Source organism: Seriola aureovittata, chromosome 3 (genome assembly GCF_021018895.1).
Source record: "Seriola aureovittata isolate HTS-2021-v1 ecotype China chromosome 3, ASM2101889v1, whole genome shotgun sequence".
Taxonomy (NCBI): domain Eukaryota; kingdom Metazoa; phylum Chordata; class Actinopteri; order Carangiformes; family Carangidae; genus Seriola; species Seriola aureovittata.
In genome coordinates, this window is record NC_079366.1 from 18,090,202 (window position 1) to 18,104,822 (window position 14,621).

Genomic DNA, 14,621 nt, shown 5'->3' on the forward strand with positions numbered 1-14,621 from the left:
TTAGCCACTGCTCTGCCCCTTGGTTGGAGCACCCCCTCCCCCAATTATTTGCCGCGTGACCCCCCCCCCCCCCCCCGTTGAGTCTGCTGGGTCTAGACCATGCCAGCTGTGGTACAACAGACCCCATTGTTTTCTTCTATATGAACCTGTTATGTAAGAAACAAGACAAGAAGTGAGATCACCCTCAACCAAGCCAGTTGATACCCGCCTGCATGCAGCTCATGCCTCTCTGGCCCAGTCATGGGTGTACTGGTGTGGAATGAAGGCAAGAGTGAGGGGGGATGTGGCGGTGCGGGGAAGCGGGTAGGGAAATCCAGAGTTAGTCTGAGCTCTGGATCTAAGAAGGTGTAAGCACTCGGAACAAACTGTAGTGTAAACAAATGACTGGAGAGATTATGAGGGATTTAAAGAGCAAAACCAGAACAAAGCCACAACTTTTTGGTCTGAAAAATTGTCTATAGTGTGGTCTCCTTTTATACCCATTGTGACATAACTCTCAAGACACACGATTATTATTTTAATACATTTAATAGTGCACTTTGATTAACCTGTACAGAAATAATATTAATAAAAAAGATAAAACATTTGTTCATTTCCGTAACACAAAGCTTAACATTTACAATAAAATAAAATAAAATGGTATGATACAAAACAAACATATATCTGAGGTATAAATATATTTGTTTTAAATTAACCGTCATTGTCATGCGTTATTATTTGGCAGAGACACAGTTAAAGGTACAAACATTGATGATATGAACAATGGCTTAGTGAATTAATCATACAGTTCAACATGACAAAAGCGAGCCCTCAGATTGAAGCGTGAATGTTATGAAGGTCAACTTTGTTACGAGGACCATAGATCTTTTACTTCTTTTTAAACACTGACAAGACAGTACAGAGGAAGAAGCATATATATATATTTTTTTCCTTCCTTTGAAATCACACAAACATTCAATCCTCCCTCTTCTTTACAGTAAAACCTGTAAAACCTCCACCTTTATAAAAGGACCTTTTTTTCTTTTTCTTTTTTTTTTTATGTTGATGATGTCCAGCCTACAACAATTTCAAAAGCTGCGAATTGTGCTGTGTTAACACTTTTAATAGTGAGGAAAAGCTCAAAATGGGGAAGCTACTTCTTTCAGCTTTAACTAAATTTGGTCCATTAAATCTATTGGTCTTGTATTTTAGTTTGTCTGCCTCGTTTTTCAAAAATATGCAACAATTCCTCTCTCTACCAGAGCCTCAGTCACAAACTGTTCCTTAATGTTCTTCAGTCACTGAATAACTGCACAATGCGACATGTACTAGCATAGTCACAAATTTTGCCCATGTATCTTTGAGAACAAAAACATATCAGATGTCAAACTCGCGACGTGCGCCTCACTGAATTAAAGTCTTCTTTAGGGAATGACATGTATTTGTATGTTAGTCAATGAGCCCCTTCCTTCGATCATTTCTTTCTTTTTGGTGAGCCAGCCACCGTACTCATCTGTCTCTGGCTTCCTCTACAACAACACAAAAATCCCTCTGTGCTATCAGCCACCTGTTATCTCACAATATCCCGTCTATTGTCTCTACTCAGTCTGCATATTACTGACACATTCGCAACTTTCTTCACCCATGGATTCATCAATCAGCTGACCATAATATTGTCTGCTATTTCTCCTGTGCTTCGCTGTAACAGAAAAAGGGACAGAGGTAACACAAGACAGACACCGACCATTACTGTGAACACAATACTGTATGTACACATTATGCTGCCACTGGAAACCAGTGCAAAGTATATGTATTTTTTAACCGTTTCTTGCTTTACACACACCCATATATACACACACACACGCGTTCACACATTCACACACACATACACACACACTCAATCCCCCTTGCTTCTCAGAAGCAATAGCACCCTTTGGTTAAACCTCACATCCTGTATCAGAGACATCATGTCCTTTGGCCCAGATAAATGTTTGTGTGACACAAGTTACCTCGACAGCACACTCCAATAAAATAGTTTATAATGTTAACATCAGTTTGCTGTGACATGATTAGAGCAAAAAAAAAAAGAAAAAAGAAACGTCCTTCAATCCAGGATCCAGGGTTTGTCCTTTAAATGTGTGTATAAAGAGGTTTGGACCCCATCTATCTCTCTGTTAGAATGGGTGGAATTAGTCATTTCAAGTCCCCAGTAGGATCCAAAATGTGGTCCAACGGGCCAGGGTTCAAAGAAGCTGTTGAGACTGTTGTTGCCCAAATTGCACACTGCTTTCTCATTTGTCCATGGGTGCAGTGAATGAGTCACGTATCCGCGCCACCTCAGCAGCACACAAGTGTCCATACAGTTTATTGTACCACTCTGGAAAACGACCCCTGAAAAAGAAGAAAGAGACACAGTGTTAGTTAATTGTGTCATAAGCTAAACGACACTGAATTAACACAAAAGTATCGCTTAATAAAATCCCCAATTTGTTTTTGCTCCAGTTAATCATCCACTAACCTGCAGTCGATCCTGGAAATATGTGTGATTCTTGATTTGTTGGCTCCGCAGGGCTCGATGAAGTAGCGCGAGGTGAGGACATTGGCCCGAACACCTACAACAGGTACCCCTTCATGGTCCACAGACGTGCACACAAGTGCACATGCTCCCTTTGGCAGGTCTGTTACCCATGTTCTGGTAGATAGAGAGCAGAGGGAGTTTGATTTAAAAACAAAACAGTGAATCAAAGCACAACAGCAAAAAAAGATACAGACAAAGCGAGAAGTAGGACAGATGAGGAGGACGAGATGGGAAAATGTTCTACCTGAGCACCAAATGGTCTCTGGTGGGATGTGGAGCCATGGTGTTCCTGACGTACTGGTAGACCTCCGTCCTCTCATCTAGGGTCTCCACCACACGGCTCTCAAGCAGGTCCTCATCCCAATGGCCCTGCTCCCGCAGAACCCGTGTCAGAACCTCTTCAGGACTTGCAGGCATCTCCACGGTTACCTTCCACAGCCGCAGCGGAAACCCATCATGCACCTGGAAGAAGACACGGAAAGGCTGGGTCAATTTACATATTTAATTTACATATTTTTACACGCTTGCTTTGCAGGGAGACCAAAGCAGAGTATTAGTGTAGAAATTTGATTCAATAGGCTGGATGTGAGTTTAACCTTTTAAAGATTTAAATAAATATTGCAACACACTTATATTATAAGAATGCTTGAAAATGATTATTTTAATTTTGTCCATATTGCCAAACTGTACTTTAAAGTGGACTGTAAGGGTTCATGTGATAAATACATTTACTTCAACTGTGCAAGTTTTTGTAGGCTTCCTGTAGAATATCTAATCTTATCAGTGATATTCACATAAATTAGATGTGGCAATCGAGCCAAAATTTTAATGCAAAACAGTCAGGCTGTGTTGTGGAAACTAAGCCATAAATTTAATGCATAACAGTTGGGCTGTGTTTCAAAACCTCGCATTGCCCTTAAGCCAAGTCAGCTGCTTCATTCGACCATAAGATGATAAAAAACACACACACTCTTCGCCTTGTGACTCTCAAACTGGATAAAAGATAACCTTCCAGAGTAGACACAGGAAATGTAGGCCTGGGATAGTGTTGAGGTTGCGTATGTTTGTGTGTGTATGTGCAAGTCAAGCTGATGTCATTCTGGGACGGAGTCCAGTAATGGGATGGGAATGGGAGGCCAAGGGCCAGGCCAGTTTCACACGGATGTGTTTCTATACAGGAAACCCTAACTGCTGGTTTTCCACTAGATATTTAGAGAAGCAGGAGAGAGGGAGAGGCGAACATGAAGAGGGAGGGAGAAGACAGGAAACAGATAGCTGAAAAGAGAATGTGTGCTTCATGAATGGAGGCTTGTTTACACACTAATGACTGATTGATGACTGATCTCTTGTTAATTAATCTCATGAATCCCATTACTTTCACTCGGGCAAATTTATCACTGTATTCAGCTTCTATTGCAAACAAACATAGTGAAAGCAGCCAGATGGACTGAACAGACAAGCTGCAGAGAGCAAACAAAAGGTGGGCTCACCTTTCTGTAGGCCAGCTCGGCATGCTCGGGTGTGGAGCAGCTGTCATAACCTCTGAACTTGTCCTTGGCCTCTTTGAGGAGGGCGTCTAGGCTGTCCTGTAGGTACGTCCTGTAGCCTCCTTGCCCGGCCTCCTCACCTGCAAGATCCTCCAAACGTCGAGGCAGCAGCGCCTGCTCCACGTAGGAGTTCCTGCAGCGATTCATCTCATCTGGTATCTGTGGGAAAGGAGGAGAGTCAGAAAATATGTCATTACTTTTCACTGTGTGGATGGAGGCCATGAGCAGCTCAGGTATATGACGGTTAATGTTTCTTATTTGAAAGAGAAATATCGATGTATGTCTACCACAATGCTGTTCCATACAACACTCAGACATAGTAAGGAGTGAAAGCTTAAGTAAGAACATAATAAATTAAAGCCTCCCTTCACTCAACAGCGTGTTTTGCATATTGTTTGGATGTTTGAGCTTCACTGTGCAGAGTGATGTATAAGTTTGACACTAGAGGGCATGTTGAACCAGAACCTTTACCTAGTTAACTGAGTTTTTTATTATTCAAAGCAGGATATTTCTGTGTCTTAAAACATGTCTGGAGGTGGTACTGATTACATTAATGGGAAACTGTATTAACTGTAACTTGTGGAAAACAATTTCAAATGGAAACAAAAACATCCTATTTTCATCTCCTTGTTTGCCGGGCTTATTCTCCATCTTTCTCTCTCTCCGTCTTACTTGTATGTGGCATTTTTGAGGTTTAATGGTATCCTAATAATATTAATGTCTAAGAAAAGGATTCTCATTAGACAAGGATAGGAGGGTTTAATTGGATGTTGATAACAGTCAATTATTTCATAGGTCATCTTCCATTTACCAATCTCCACGAGCAAGTAGAAATCTAATTAAAAGAAAATAATTCGGGAGGTAATTGAGTTTACTTGTTGTGTGACGTGACCATGACAGGAAGCCAGGAAGCTCTCCCACAATCTAATAAAACTTTGAACAGTAATCACACACAGTGTGCAGGCTTTTAGTAATTACTATGGCATGTCAGAGAAGAGTTTGCTGGGCAGAGAACGATTTAGGCCGAATGGCAATGAAATTGGATTAGTTATAGTGTAGTTTGCTGATTATTTCCTATTTATCCCATCAAGTGCTCTCCTTGAGGACACACATAACCACACTGGTTGAAATAGATTCATGGGTGCTCAACCAGTGCTATGCTATATTTTTACCTTTCTGCACAAATGCTCGAGTTGGGTTTAAAAGGACAGGAACATGAAGTAAAGTCCTGTTCTCTACAAATGGGGCGTTTAAAACAGAAGGCCAGTTGGTGTATTTACTTTATGTAATCATAACATTGCTTGAGCAAATGACAGCATGAATTGGATTAACGAGTTATGTAACTGGGACTATATTTGTTTAAAGGACAAATACAGGGAGACAAGATGTTTGGCAGAAACATGGTACAGTGAGCCAGAGGTGACATTCATTTGGTCAGCAAACACACCTTCATCACCTAAAATGGCAGTTTGCCATTAAAACCTCAATCAATAAACCATTCTGACCCCTTTTGCCATCAATTTTCAAGCTAACTTTAACCTTAAAATGTGAGGAGTTTGCTACGTTAGAGTACACATTCAGCTCCAGTGCTGTAGACTACTGACCCGGAAGAGTTTCCTGCACTCCTGGATCATGTGTGCCAGGCCATGAGTGGCAGCCAGGTTCTCATTCAGATCTCTCTGGTCCGGTTTTCCCAGCGTTTGCTTCCGGTTCATCACCCTTTGCCCAAGGAGGAGGGAAAGAAGATTAGTAAGCGTATCCATCATCCAGAAAGTGGGTGAAGGACAAAGCAGAGGAAGCAGAGGAGGTTGAAGATATAAAGAAAGAAAGAACAAAAGTGTTTTGCGGTATACACCTGATGAACCCCCCTCTAACAAAGCCAAATCTGGAACAAAATGTTTCTTAATTAGCTAAAAATGTTTATGTAACCCTTCTATTTCCTCTGTCTCTCTCCCTTCCTCTTCTCACAAGCTTTGCTCTCTTCCTTTTTCTTCTGTCCTCTATATACAGTATCCTGCTCTTTTGTTTCTATAGAGTGACCTTTTCCTGTTTTCAGAATGTACAGCATATAACAGGTTATGTACGCTGCTTATACAATAACTGTGTCAGTGATATCATAAAACTGCACTGATTACAACAGCACACTCTCAGACACACACCTTGGCGAGGAGCTCTCCTTGCGGCGCAGGGTGTTGAGGTGGAAGAGGGACGGGGCCAGACAAACAGCCAGGTTGGTGGGAGTCATCTGGTTCTCGGACACGCTGGCTGTCACGTCGCTCAGCAGACACAGCAGCGTCCGCAGCGCCTCTCGGTTCTCATCAGGCAGCAGCAGCACAGCGGCACGAGCTGCCTGCAGACGAAGCTCTTTAGGCATGTCTAGAGAGCAATAGGGAGATGTTATGGCTCCTTTTTAATATCACATGCAGAAAAGGGCTAAAAACCACTGTCACTCTACATCACATCATCTTTTTTGTGTGTGCGCCTGTTAACTCAGGAAGTAGGCTTTCTTTTGCCTGCCAAGAGTGAGCTATGATGGGATCTGTGTCGAGCTAAGTGTGTTATATAAGCCTATATGTGTGTGTACACTATACGCTTCATGCTTCATACTTCCTGCACAGGACTGGTTTTTGTTTTACCTTATATAAACAGTTCCTAATGCAGCTATTACAATCATACTGTGGCAGAACTTGAGAGGATGTCCATGCTTGAAGTGAGTCACTGAAGAATGAGCCAATACTATAGGAGTGCATTTACGGTTTATATATCACCTCATTCCACAGGTATTTCCTGCACTCATCTTGTTTGTTTTCTTTTTAGAGTTTCACAATTTCTTACTCCATGACAGGCAAGCATCTGCAGCTCTAAAACAATACAGTGATGTGTATTCCTGCACACAATGCTCTTGTAGATGTGTGGCTGTATGTGGATGTCTGTACAAGATTATGTTCATACTCTCAGTATATGCGTGTGTATTCTTACACTGATAGATCTGGAGGAAGGTCTCGGAGAGTTTGCTGGTGAGCAGGGGTTCTGGCAAATCTCTGAAGTACTGCTTCAGCATGTCTGCAACATCATAAGCAGACTGGCCCTCGTAGCTGACTCCCCCTCCATCTGCGCCACTCGCCTCGTTCATCTGGCGCAGAGCTTGGATTCGAGACTTAACTCCTGATTTCCTGAAAAGACCCACCTGCACAGAGAGACAAGGACACAGAGAGAACGAGTTACATCATGGATAAACGCACAGATACTTGATAATTCAGCTTTGAACTATAATTTACTTATACATTATTACATCTTATCATTAAAGTGTATCAAAGATGATTCATGTGCCTTTCTTCTAAACCTGCAGGCTGTTATATATTCTAGTCTTATCCACAAATCCAAAGCTTACAGTCAATATGGTTACATCATAACAGATCATGTTGACTGTATTTATGAGAAGGACCCATCACACCCAGTAGACATTCTTGTACTGAATGCTGTGAAAGACCTCATCAGTGGCCTTTTAAGGCCTTATGAAATGGCAATGTAGCGGAGGAAAAGAGAAAAAGGCCGTTGGCCTGTCCAGCCTGAATATTTTCCATGAGCTTTCACCACTTCCAAACAGAGGCGACTTGTTCTGCTTTGAAAAGAACACCATCTCTCTTTTCTGTTTCGCCCTCCATTAATGCTTTTTTGTCCTCATTCCCCCTTTCTTGCCTTTACGAATATACACATGAGATACTCTGAGATAAATCTTTCATACTGTCTGGGGATTAAACAGACAGACACAGGTGACTTCCCAGCTGCACACTTAGACTTTCCCCAGGCCTCCACACTTCAGCTTATGTATGACAGTGAGAAGAGAAAAGGGGGAAAGACAGAAACCATATACACACACTGACTAGGTGGGCATCAGGCTTTTTCCGATTCACTGCTCCATCTTATGTAACAACCAGTCAAAAAAATTCAAATCAAATCATGGATCCACATTTGATTGATTGCAGATGTCCTACAATGCAGTTATTATGTAACTCAAGCATGTTAAAGAAAAAGCCTTTTCTCTTTACTGTGAAAACTGAAAACACAACTTTAAACTAAATGTCAGGCTGGCAAGAATTGTGACATTATGTACACATGCAATCAAAGTATAAGCACAGGTTTATGATTACATCTGTCCAAATATGTAATTTTTTTGTGTACTTTATGTTACCTGGTCGAGGCACTGATTGCGCAAGTAGCGCATGGCCTGTTGGATTCCCTGAGGGAGGGGCTGGCCTGTCCGCTGGACGATGACTTGTAGTGGCACACCAAACACATTCCTGTCTTTATAGTCACGCACCTTGATCCGCTTCATAAACTTTGGCACAGCCCTACAACATACAAGGAACTCATTAATATGTGCAATGCAGGATATTGACATGGATCTTGATATTGACATGAGTCAATACAGACAGGTGACAAATGAAAGGAAAACCAGCTTCAAGTGTCTTAGTAAGGTGTTGGGCCACCATGTGCTTCCAGAACAGCTTCAATGCTCCTCTGCATTGACTCTACAAGTCCCTGGACTCTACCAGAGGAATGAACACCATTCTTCCAAAAGATATTCCCTCCTTGGTATTTTGATGGCGGTGGTGGAAAAGCAGGACGTAGCATATGATTCACATCATTTTCACTCTTATCAAACCATTTAATGACCCCTCATGCTCTATGCATGGGGGTAATGTCATTCTGTTCTTCCACTCTTTTTCAGGTTTTCCCTTAATTTGTCACTCATCTACATGTTTCAATTAGTTGTTAGTTGTGTGTGTTTGTGTTTTATGTGTGTGCAACACCCAAGCTGCTGCAGAAGCCTGTCTCCAGGTTTATGAGAGGGGTGGATAAACAGGGTGAGGGGAGAATGGGGGGGTATGCTGGGCTGTCAAAAGGGGAGGATCCCACTGCTTTATACATCCGCACAAAGTGTCTGTCTCACTATTTGTTACTCTGTGTGTGTGTGTGTGTGTGAGTGTGCGTGCACGTGTACTTGGGTGCAAAGTGAACAGTGAGTCTATAACCACAAACCCAGAGTTGAAACATGCAACTCCGACTGTTTCACAAGAATGCGCCCACAGATTTAGGGCTGTGTATCTGTGTTTAGCTGAGAGACGCTATGCGCGACTCGGGACAAGCTTGTCTTTGTGAGAGCCGTTCACATGACTCAGAGCGCCTCTCAGAACCACAGTTTGGGATAAATGGTAAAGGAGCATGTTATGATCCCGGCCCAGAATTCTGATTATGTGTGGGCCTTCAGCGGTCAACAAGTGGCCTCTGTCTTTCAGTGAGACCCTGCCTGTTCTAAGACTGTCATAATGTCATCTGTTCCTGTCCAAGAAAGGCCTCAAGTAGAAATGATTAGATTTTTCACTTTTAGTTCATTTTTCTCATCTGATGTTGTAAAGTGGTATAAAAAGTCAGATGTTAGAAAACAGGTAACTGTGTTACACTGATATTTTGACTGAGGAATGTCCTGTAATATATTTGCTGGTCAACAGAGTTAAGTCTTTTATAACACTTGTATTTTGCACTGCTCTTTATTCAGGCCTTCTCTATCAAATTACATATGTAAGGGACTTTCCCCCCAATATTTGACTTGAACACAAAAATGCAGAAATACAGACAAAAAGAAAATGTAGAAGTAGCGACCGCAAAATCTCTAAAGCAGATACAGTAACAAGTAGAATATTGGGTACTATTAGATAATCATGAGCAGTATAAAAAGTGAGCTGAAACCAATACTCTAGAGGTGGTAGAGAGAAGGTAGTGGTGGAGTGATTATTGTTGAGAGCAGATCTTTCCAGCCTCCAGCTCTTGTAACGCCATGCGTGTGAACTGCCATGATTGCCCCGTTGAGAAAAAGACAATGTACGCCCCTTCCCAGCAATTACAGGCCTGGGAAAAGAATGTGAAACCCAACCTCTGTGGACAGCCGTCACCACACTATACAACAACCTGCAGATGGAAGGGATTGGGAGACCGGTGGGATGGAGGGGTAGCAGTTGGCTTGCTGAATGGATAAATTCAAGGGCATTGCTTACAGGGAACAATTAGCCAGACGCAGAAGGCTTTTTACGTGAAAAACAAGCTTAAAAATCTGTGTGTGTGTGTGTGTGTGTGTGTGTGTGTTCTTCTCCTCAGTACACATAGTCTGTATTTCCCTTACTTAAGCCTTCCATTTTCCTCCAGTCCACTCACCAGCTGAAGCCATGTTTGTTTGTCGGGGTATGCTTCTCCAGCAGAGCAGTGAGCTGCAGCAGGGAGAGCTTCTGGAGCAGATTCATCTGTAACACAGACTGGCAGCTAATCTGGAGCTGGGCGGAGGCCAGGCTGGGCCGATGGGAGTTCTGGAAGCTCGGCCAGCGGAGTTTCTGTGGCCTGGAGTGCAGAGAGACAGAAGGAGAGAGCACAAATTGAGATGTGAGAAGAAGAATGTTGATTGAAAAAGAGAAGTTTAACTCTTGGGATATGCGTCATGCTTTTGTGTACACATAAATTTAGAAAATAACACATAGCAACACACAGTATTTGTAGTTGTATGTGCCAAATAATCAGTTTTGGGATTACATGGATTTATCTACACATCAATCAAGAGATTGTCTAAAGGACTAAAAACACACACACACACCCCAAATGTAATTCTGCCTGTGGATTCCTGAAGGAACAGAAACAGTCCCCATGGAGACTAAGCAGCATTCCAGAGTATTCAGCACCATTACGTAAGGAGAGACGTCTCAGCGTGTCCCCCTGTTTATCCTTTGCTGTCACTTTCTATGGAAAACTCTTTTTGTCGGTACCTCAGTGTTTGTCTTTCTATTGTTTTGTTGTCCTTGAGATTTTCGTGCACTAAGGCAATGCTTGGCAGGACTTTAACAGACGAAGACTGAGAGCATGAGTCTGTTTGGAAGCAGCTTTGTGGATGACTTTCTCTGATAGGATCAGTTCACCTAAATAACAAAGTTAAGATAGATAGATAAATAAGATCGATAAATTAAAAGTTCTCACTCAAACTACTTTCTACAAAAAAAAGAGTGTGGTCTGTGGATTATCCAGAGTAACAAGATATTGATTTTGTTTTTTTTTTAACCTGAACAAATAAACCAGAACTATCTACATTACTGGATACTACGAGAATGAAGTGAGAAAATATTTGTTTGTTATTTTGGGTATACTGACCCTTTAATGGTTATACTGCATTAGTAAGAAGAGAGTTTAGATTTTCTTCACTGACCTGCTGGTTCGGGTTAGAGATGCTCCAACACCAGAATCTCTTCTTTCTCTCATCCCTTCCTCTCCCTCACCCAGCGGGTTTCCTGTGCTGTCCTGGTCACTTCCATTCTCGGTCTCTTCCAGTCGATTCTGCAGAGGAGAAGATGGGCATGGGGAAGCGGAGTCCAGTGCTGAGTCTGAGTCTCCTTCTTCCTCTTCATCTTCCTCCTCCTCCTCCTCTTCACCAGCCACAGCCTCCGACCAGGCGTTAAAACGCTGCAGACCGCTGACATGTTGTAGCACTTCCTCCAGTTTGCGTTCATCCCCCTCTTCCTCCTCTCCCTCCTCCTCTCTCTCAGTGTAGGGGACGTTGTCATAAAAACTGAGCCGGCTGTCGACGGAGCCTGAAGAGGCACGACGCTGGCGTCTACTTTGCCGTCCTCTGAGGATCACTGAGTTTCCGTTATCGTTCCCGTTGTTGTTGCGCGAGCTCCCGTCTTGCAGGGCTTTGGGGAAAGTCCCAGGCTTATGACCTTCTGGTAAGTAGAAGAAGATCATGCCCTCTTCTTCCTCCTCCTCCTCTTCCTCCGCTTGTCTGCTATTGTCTCGAACACTGCAATTGTTCCTGCGGTTCTGCTCATCAACTGTCATCCCATTACTGGCTTGGCAGGGGATGGGTGGGGCAGATTTGGATGGGGGTGTTGGCTGACGATCTGAAGCTTGTTGGACAATGCTGAAAGGATCAAAACCCTCCAAATACATTCCTCCTCTCTTACTCGAGCCCGCTGCTGTGCTGTGGCTGCGAGCGCGAGTCACTGGGCTTGGTGTGCTCACTGCACTGCCACTGCTGGCTTCTGACTGGCTGCTCCCAGTACTTCCAGTGCTGCCGTTGCTGGTTTGAGTGGAGTATGATACAGAGCGATTCCGGTTAAGTGTCATAGTCTGAGTGGGATTGCGGTGGTGATTGAGGTTCTGGTTGAGGTTGATGCTGGAGATGTCCACACAGTTGAGGCTCCTCAACTTGTCATCATCTAGACCCTCTTTGATGACAGGGCCACTGATTTCTATCTTTCCTCCACTGGTGCTCCCCTTCTTCTTCCTCTTGGAGGAGGTGCCGCTGCGCAAACGTAGACTCTCCATGCGTTTTAGAAAGCTCTTAGCTCGTGAGTGTGTGCTTTTGCCACTTCCGCCTCCTCTGTCCAGACTCCCTCCTAGTCCTCCTATCCCTGTTTTCACATCAAATGTGAACTGTCCGAGTGTCTCCAGGGGTGATGGGGGCAACCCATCAGACAAAGAGTCTTCATTAGCGCATCCTGACCCGCCTGTACCCGAGGATGAACACATGCTAGCTACGGAGCTGGCTCGAGTGGCCCCAGCAGGTATAGCCTCATTTACCAGGGCAGCACCGTGGCCCTTCTCTTCTCCTTGTCCTCCACTCCCGCTGCTGTGGATGGAGCCCACTTCAGGCTGCTCACTGAGGTCAGTCAGCACACTCTCTGAACTGTTGCCTTCACGTAGGGCCAGCTTGCCTTTTTGGGATACTTGGTCCTTGGGGAATGATGGGGCCTGGGTGGCATCCGTGGACAGTGTGGAAAAAACCTCCAGCTCCTCCATACGGGACCAGCGCTTGCTGTCCCTTTGGAAAGTCCAGCGGCCACTGATGGCACAAGGCTCGTCCTCGTCAGAGTCCTCACTCTGGATAGAGGAGAAGGAGGGGATAAGGGAGATGGAGAGAAAGAAATAGAAAGAAGAGAGGGAAAAAAGAGAGGAAGGGGGAAGAGAGAGAAGAACATTATGCACTGCTTCATTTTCCATTCCTTTTCCAACATTCCTTACCTTGATCCAGGAAACTTTCCGGAGTTATGGAATTTATTTTATAATTATTCTAATTGTAAACTCTATGAAATATACCGATAGGATAGCTTCACAACACATGAAACTTAACATAAGAACGTCTAAGTAGGAATGATATATATATATATATATATATATATATATATATATAGTATAGATATATAACAAAAGCAAAAGTTTTGCATAACATTATCTTAAACTTGGGCCTTGCGGTTGACCATAGGACTTAATAAAGGGACAATAAATACAAAAAGACAAAGAGAAAAGTGGCCACTACTCAGTCATATACAGCACACATGCCCCTTCTCAAAATGTACACACCTCCCCCAGTTTGGTTAATCTATCTTAGGCCCTGGAGGGAGTTCAGGAAATTCCATTATGACCCCCATAGCTCTCAATGCAGCCCACCAGACTGGGGTCACCCCCCCTCACCCCATACTCTTTATCCCCTCTGTCTTTACGTATGCACGCACACACTGAGTGTGAGACAGTGTCACTGATACACTGCTACACTCAATCTTTATTCCTCATCCATGACAGAAATATTCGACCTCTGTCTAACACGAACACACATACACACACTGAGCTGGGAGACTCCAGAGGAGACTTCTTCACAGTTACCAATCACAGTGGAGGACCAAAGTCCATAAAACCAAACCACAGGCCACAATTTAACCACCGCCTTCTCCTCACCTTTCTAAAGCCCTACCTATAATCTGACTTCACCAAAACATGAAAACTTTCTTAAATCTGCCAAAAATAAAAAGCTAAAAGTAGAGAGAAATTGAATTGAGAGAGGTTGTTAAGCAATAATCAGCTAACCCTTTATAAAGGTGCCAGGAAATTAGCACTTTGAATAAAGAATTCCAGAAGAAAAAGATCAAATCCTCAAAATCCATGTTCCACTAGTTGTGTGCCAGTGTTCCACTTCCACTGGTCACATGGGCTCCACATACAGACATCATTATTTATATGTTTTGCAGTGGAAAATGACGTAATTTCAAATAAAAATTAACTAAGAGTGTGATCTATATCTGGCTTTTATTAAAGTCGATGATTTAAAGAGGATAATGGAGCTTTTTGAGACACTTTTGGATGCCATTGTGGCTTGTTTCTCCAGTTATGCTGGTTGGAATGTGAGATAACCATGGTGTGCTATTTGTTGTGCATGGAGAACGGTGACTTCTGTCAACATTCTGGAGATATCTTATCCTCAAGCCATCAAACCACCCCCGCTTTCACTGCAGTGGTGGCCACTTTGAATGTCACAAAGAGTCTGCAGAATGAAAACTATTTAATCACTACAATAAGACAGACAGAAGGAACAAACCAGAAAAAATGAGAGACAGGGAGATGGAGATTTAAGAGAGAGGGAATGTTAAGACATGAGGAGATCAATGCATTCCTAAGTTGTCTAAGGGGTGGGGGGGTGGGGTTGT

At 43.2% G+C, this 14,621-nt stretch overlaps 1 protein-coding gene across 5 annotated transcripts in view; it reads right to left on the reverse strand.

The window, feature by feature from the left end:
- Positions 1-504: 504 nt before the first annotated feature.
- Positions 505-14,621, reverse strand: part of dlc1 (DLC1 Rho GTPase activating protein) — an 80,668-nt gene continuing 66,551 nt past the window's right edge. For all 5 annotated transcript variants that reach the window (XM_056371391.1, XM_056371388.1, XM_056371390.1 and 2 more), the window contains 10 exons: positions 11,351-13,023; positions 10,318-10,497; positions 8,297-8,456; positions 7,084-7,291; positions 6,264-6,480; positions 5,709-5,823; positions 4,048-4,263; positions 2,802-3,019; positions 2,498-2,671; positions 505-2,370 (listed from right to left, as the gene is read on the reverse strand). In XM_056371391.1, coding sequence (XP_056227366.1) covers positions 2,271-2,370; positions 2,498-2,671; positions 2,802-3,019; positions 4,048-4,263; positions 5,709-5,823; positions 6,264-6,480; positions 7,084-7,291; positions 8,297-8,456; positions 10,318-10,497; positions 11,351-13,023 — 3,261 coding nt within the window. In that variant the 3' untranslated portion in view covers positions 505-2,270. The remainder of the gene's footprint in view (positions 2,371-2,497; positions 2,672-2,801; positions 3,020-4,047; positions 4,264-5,708; positions 5,824-6,263; positions 6,481-7,083; positions 7,292-8,296; positions 8,457-10,317; positions 10,498-11,350; positions 13,024-14,621) is intronic.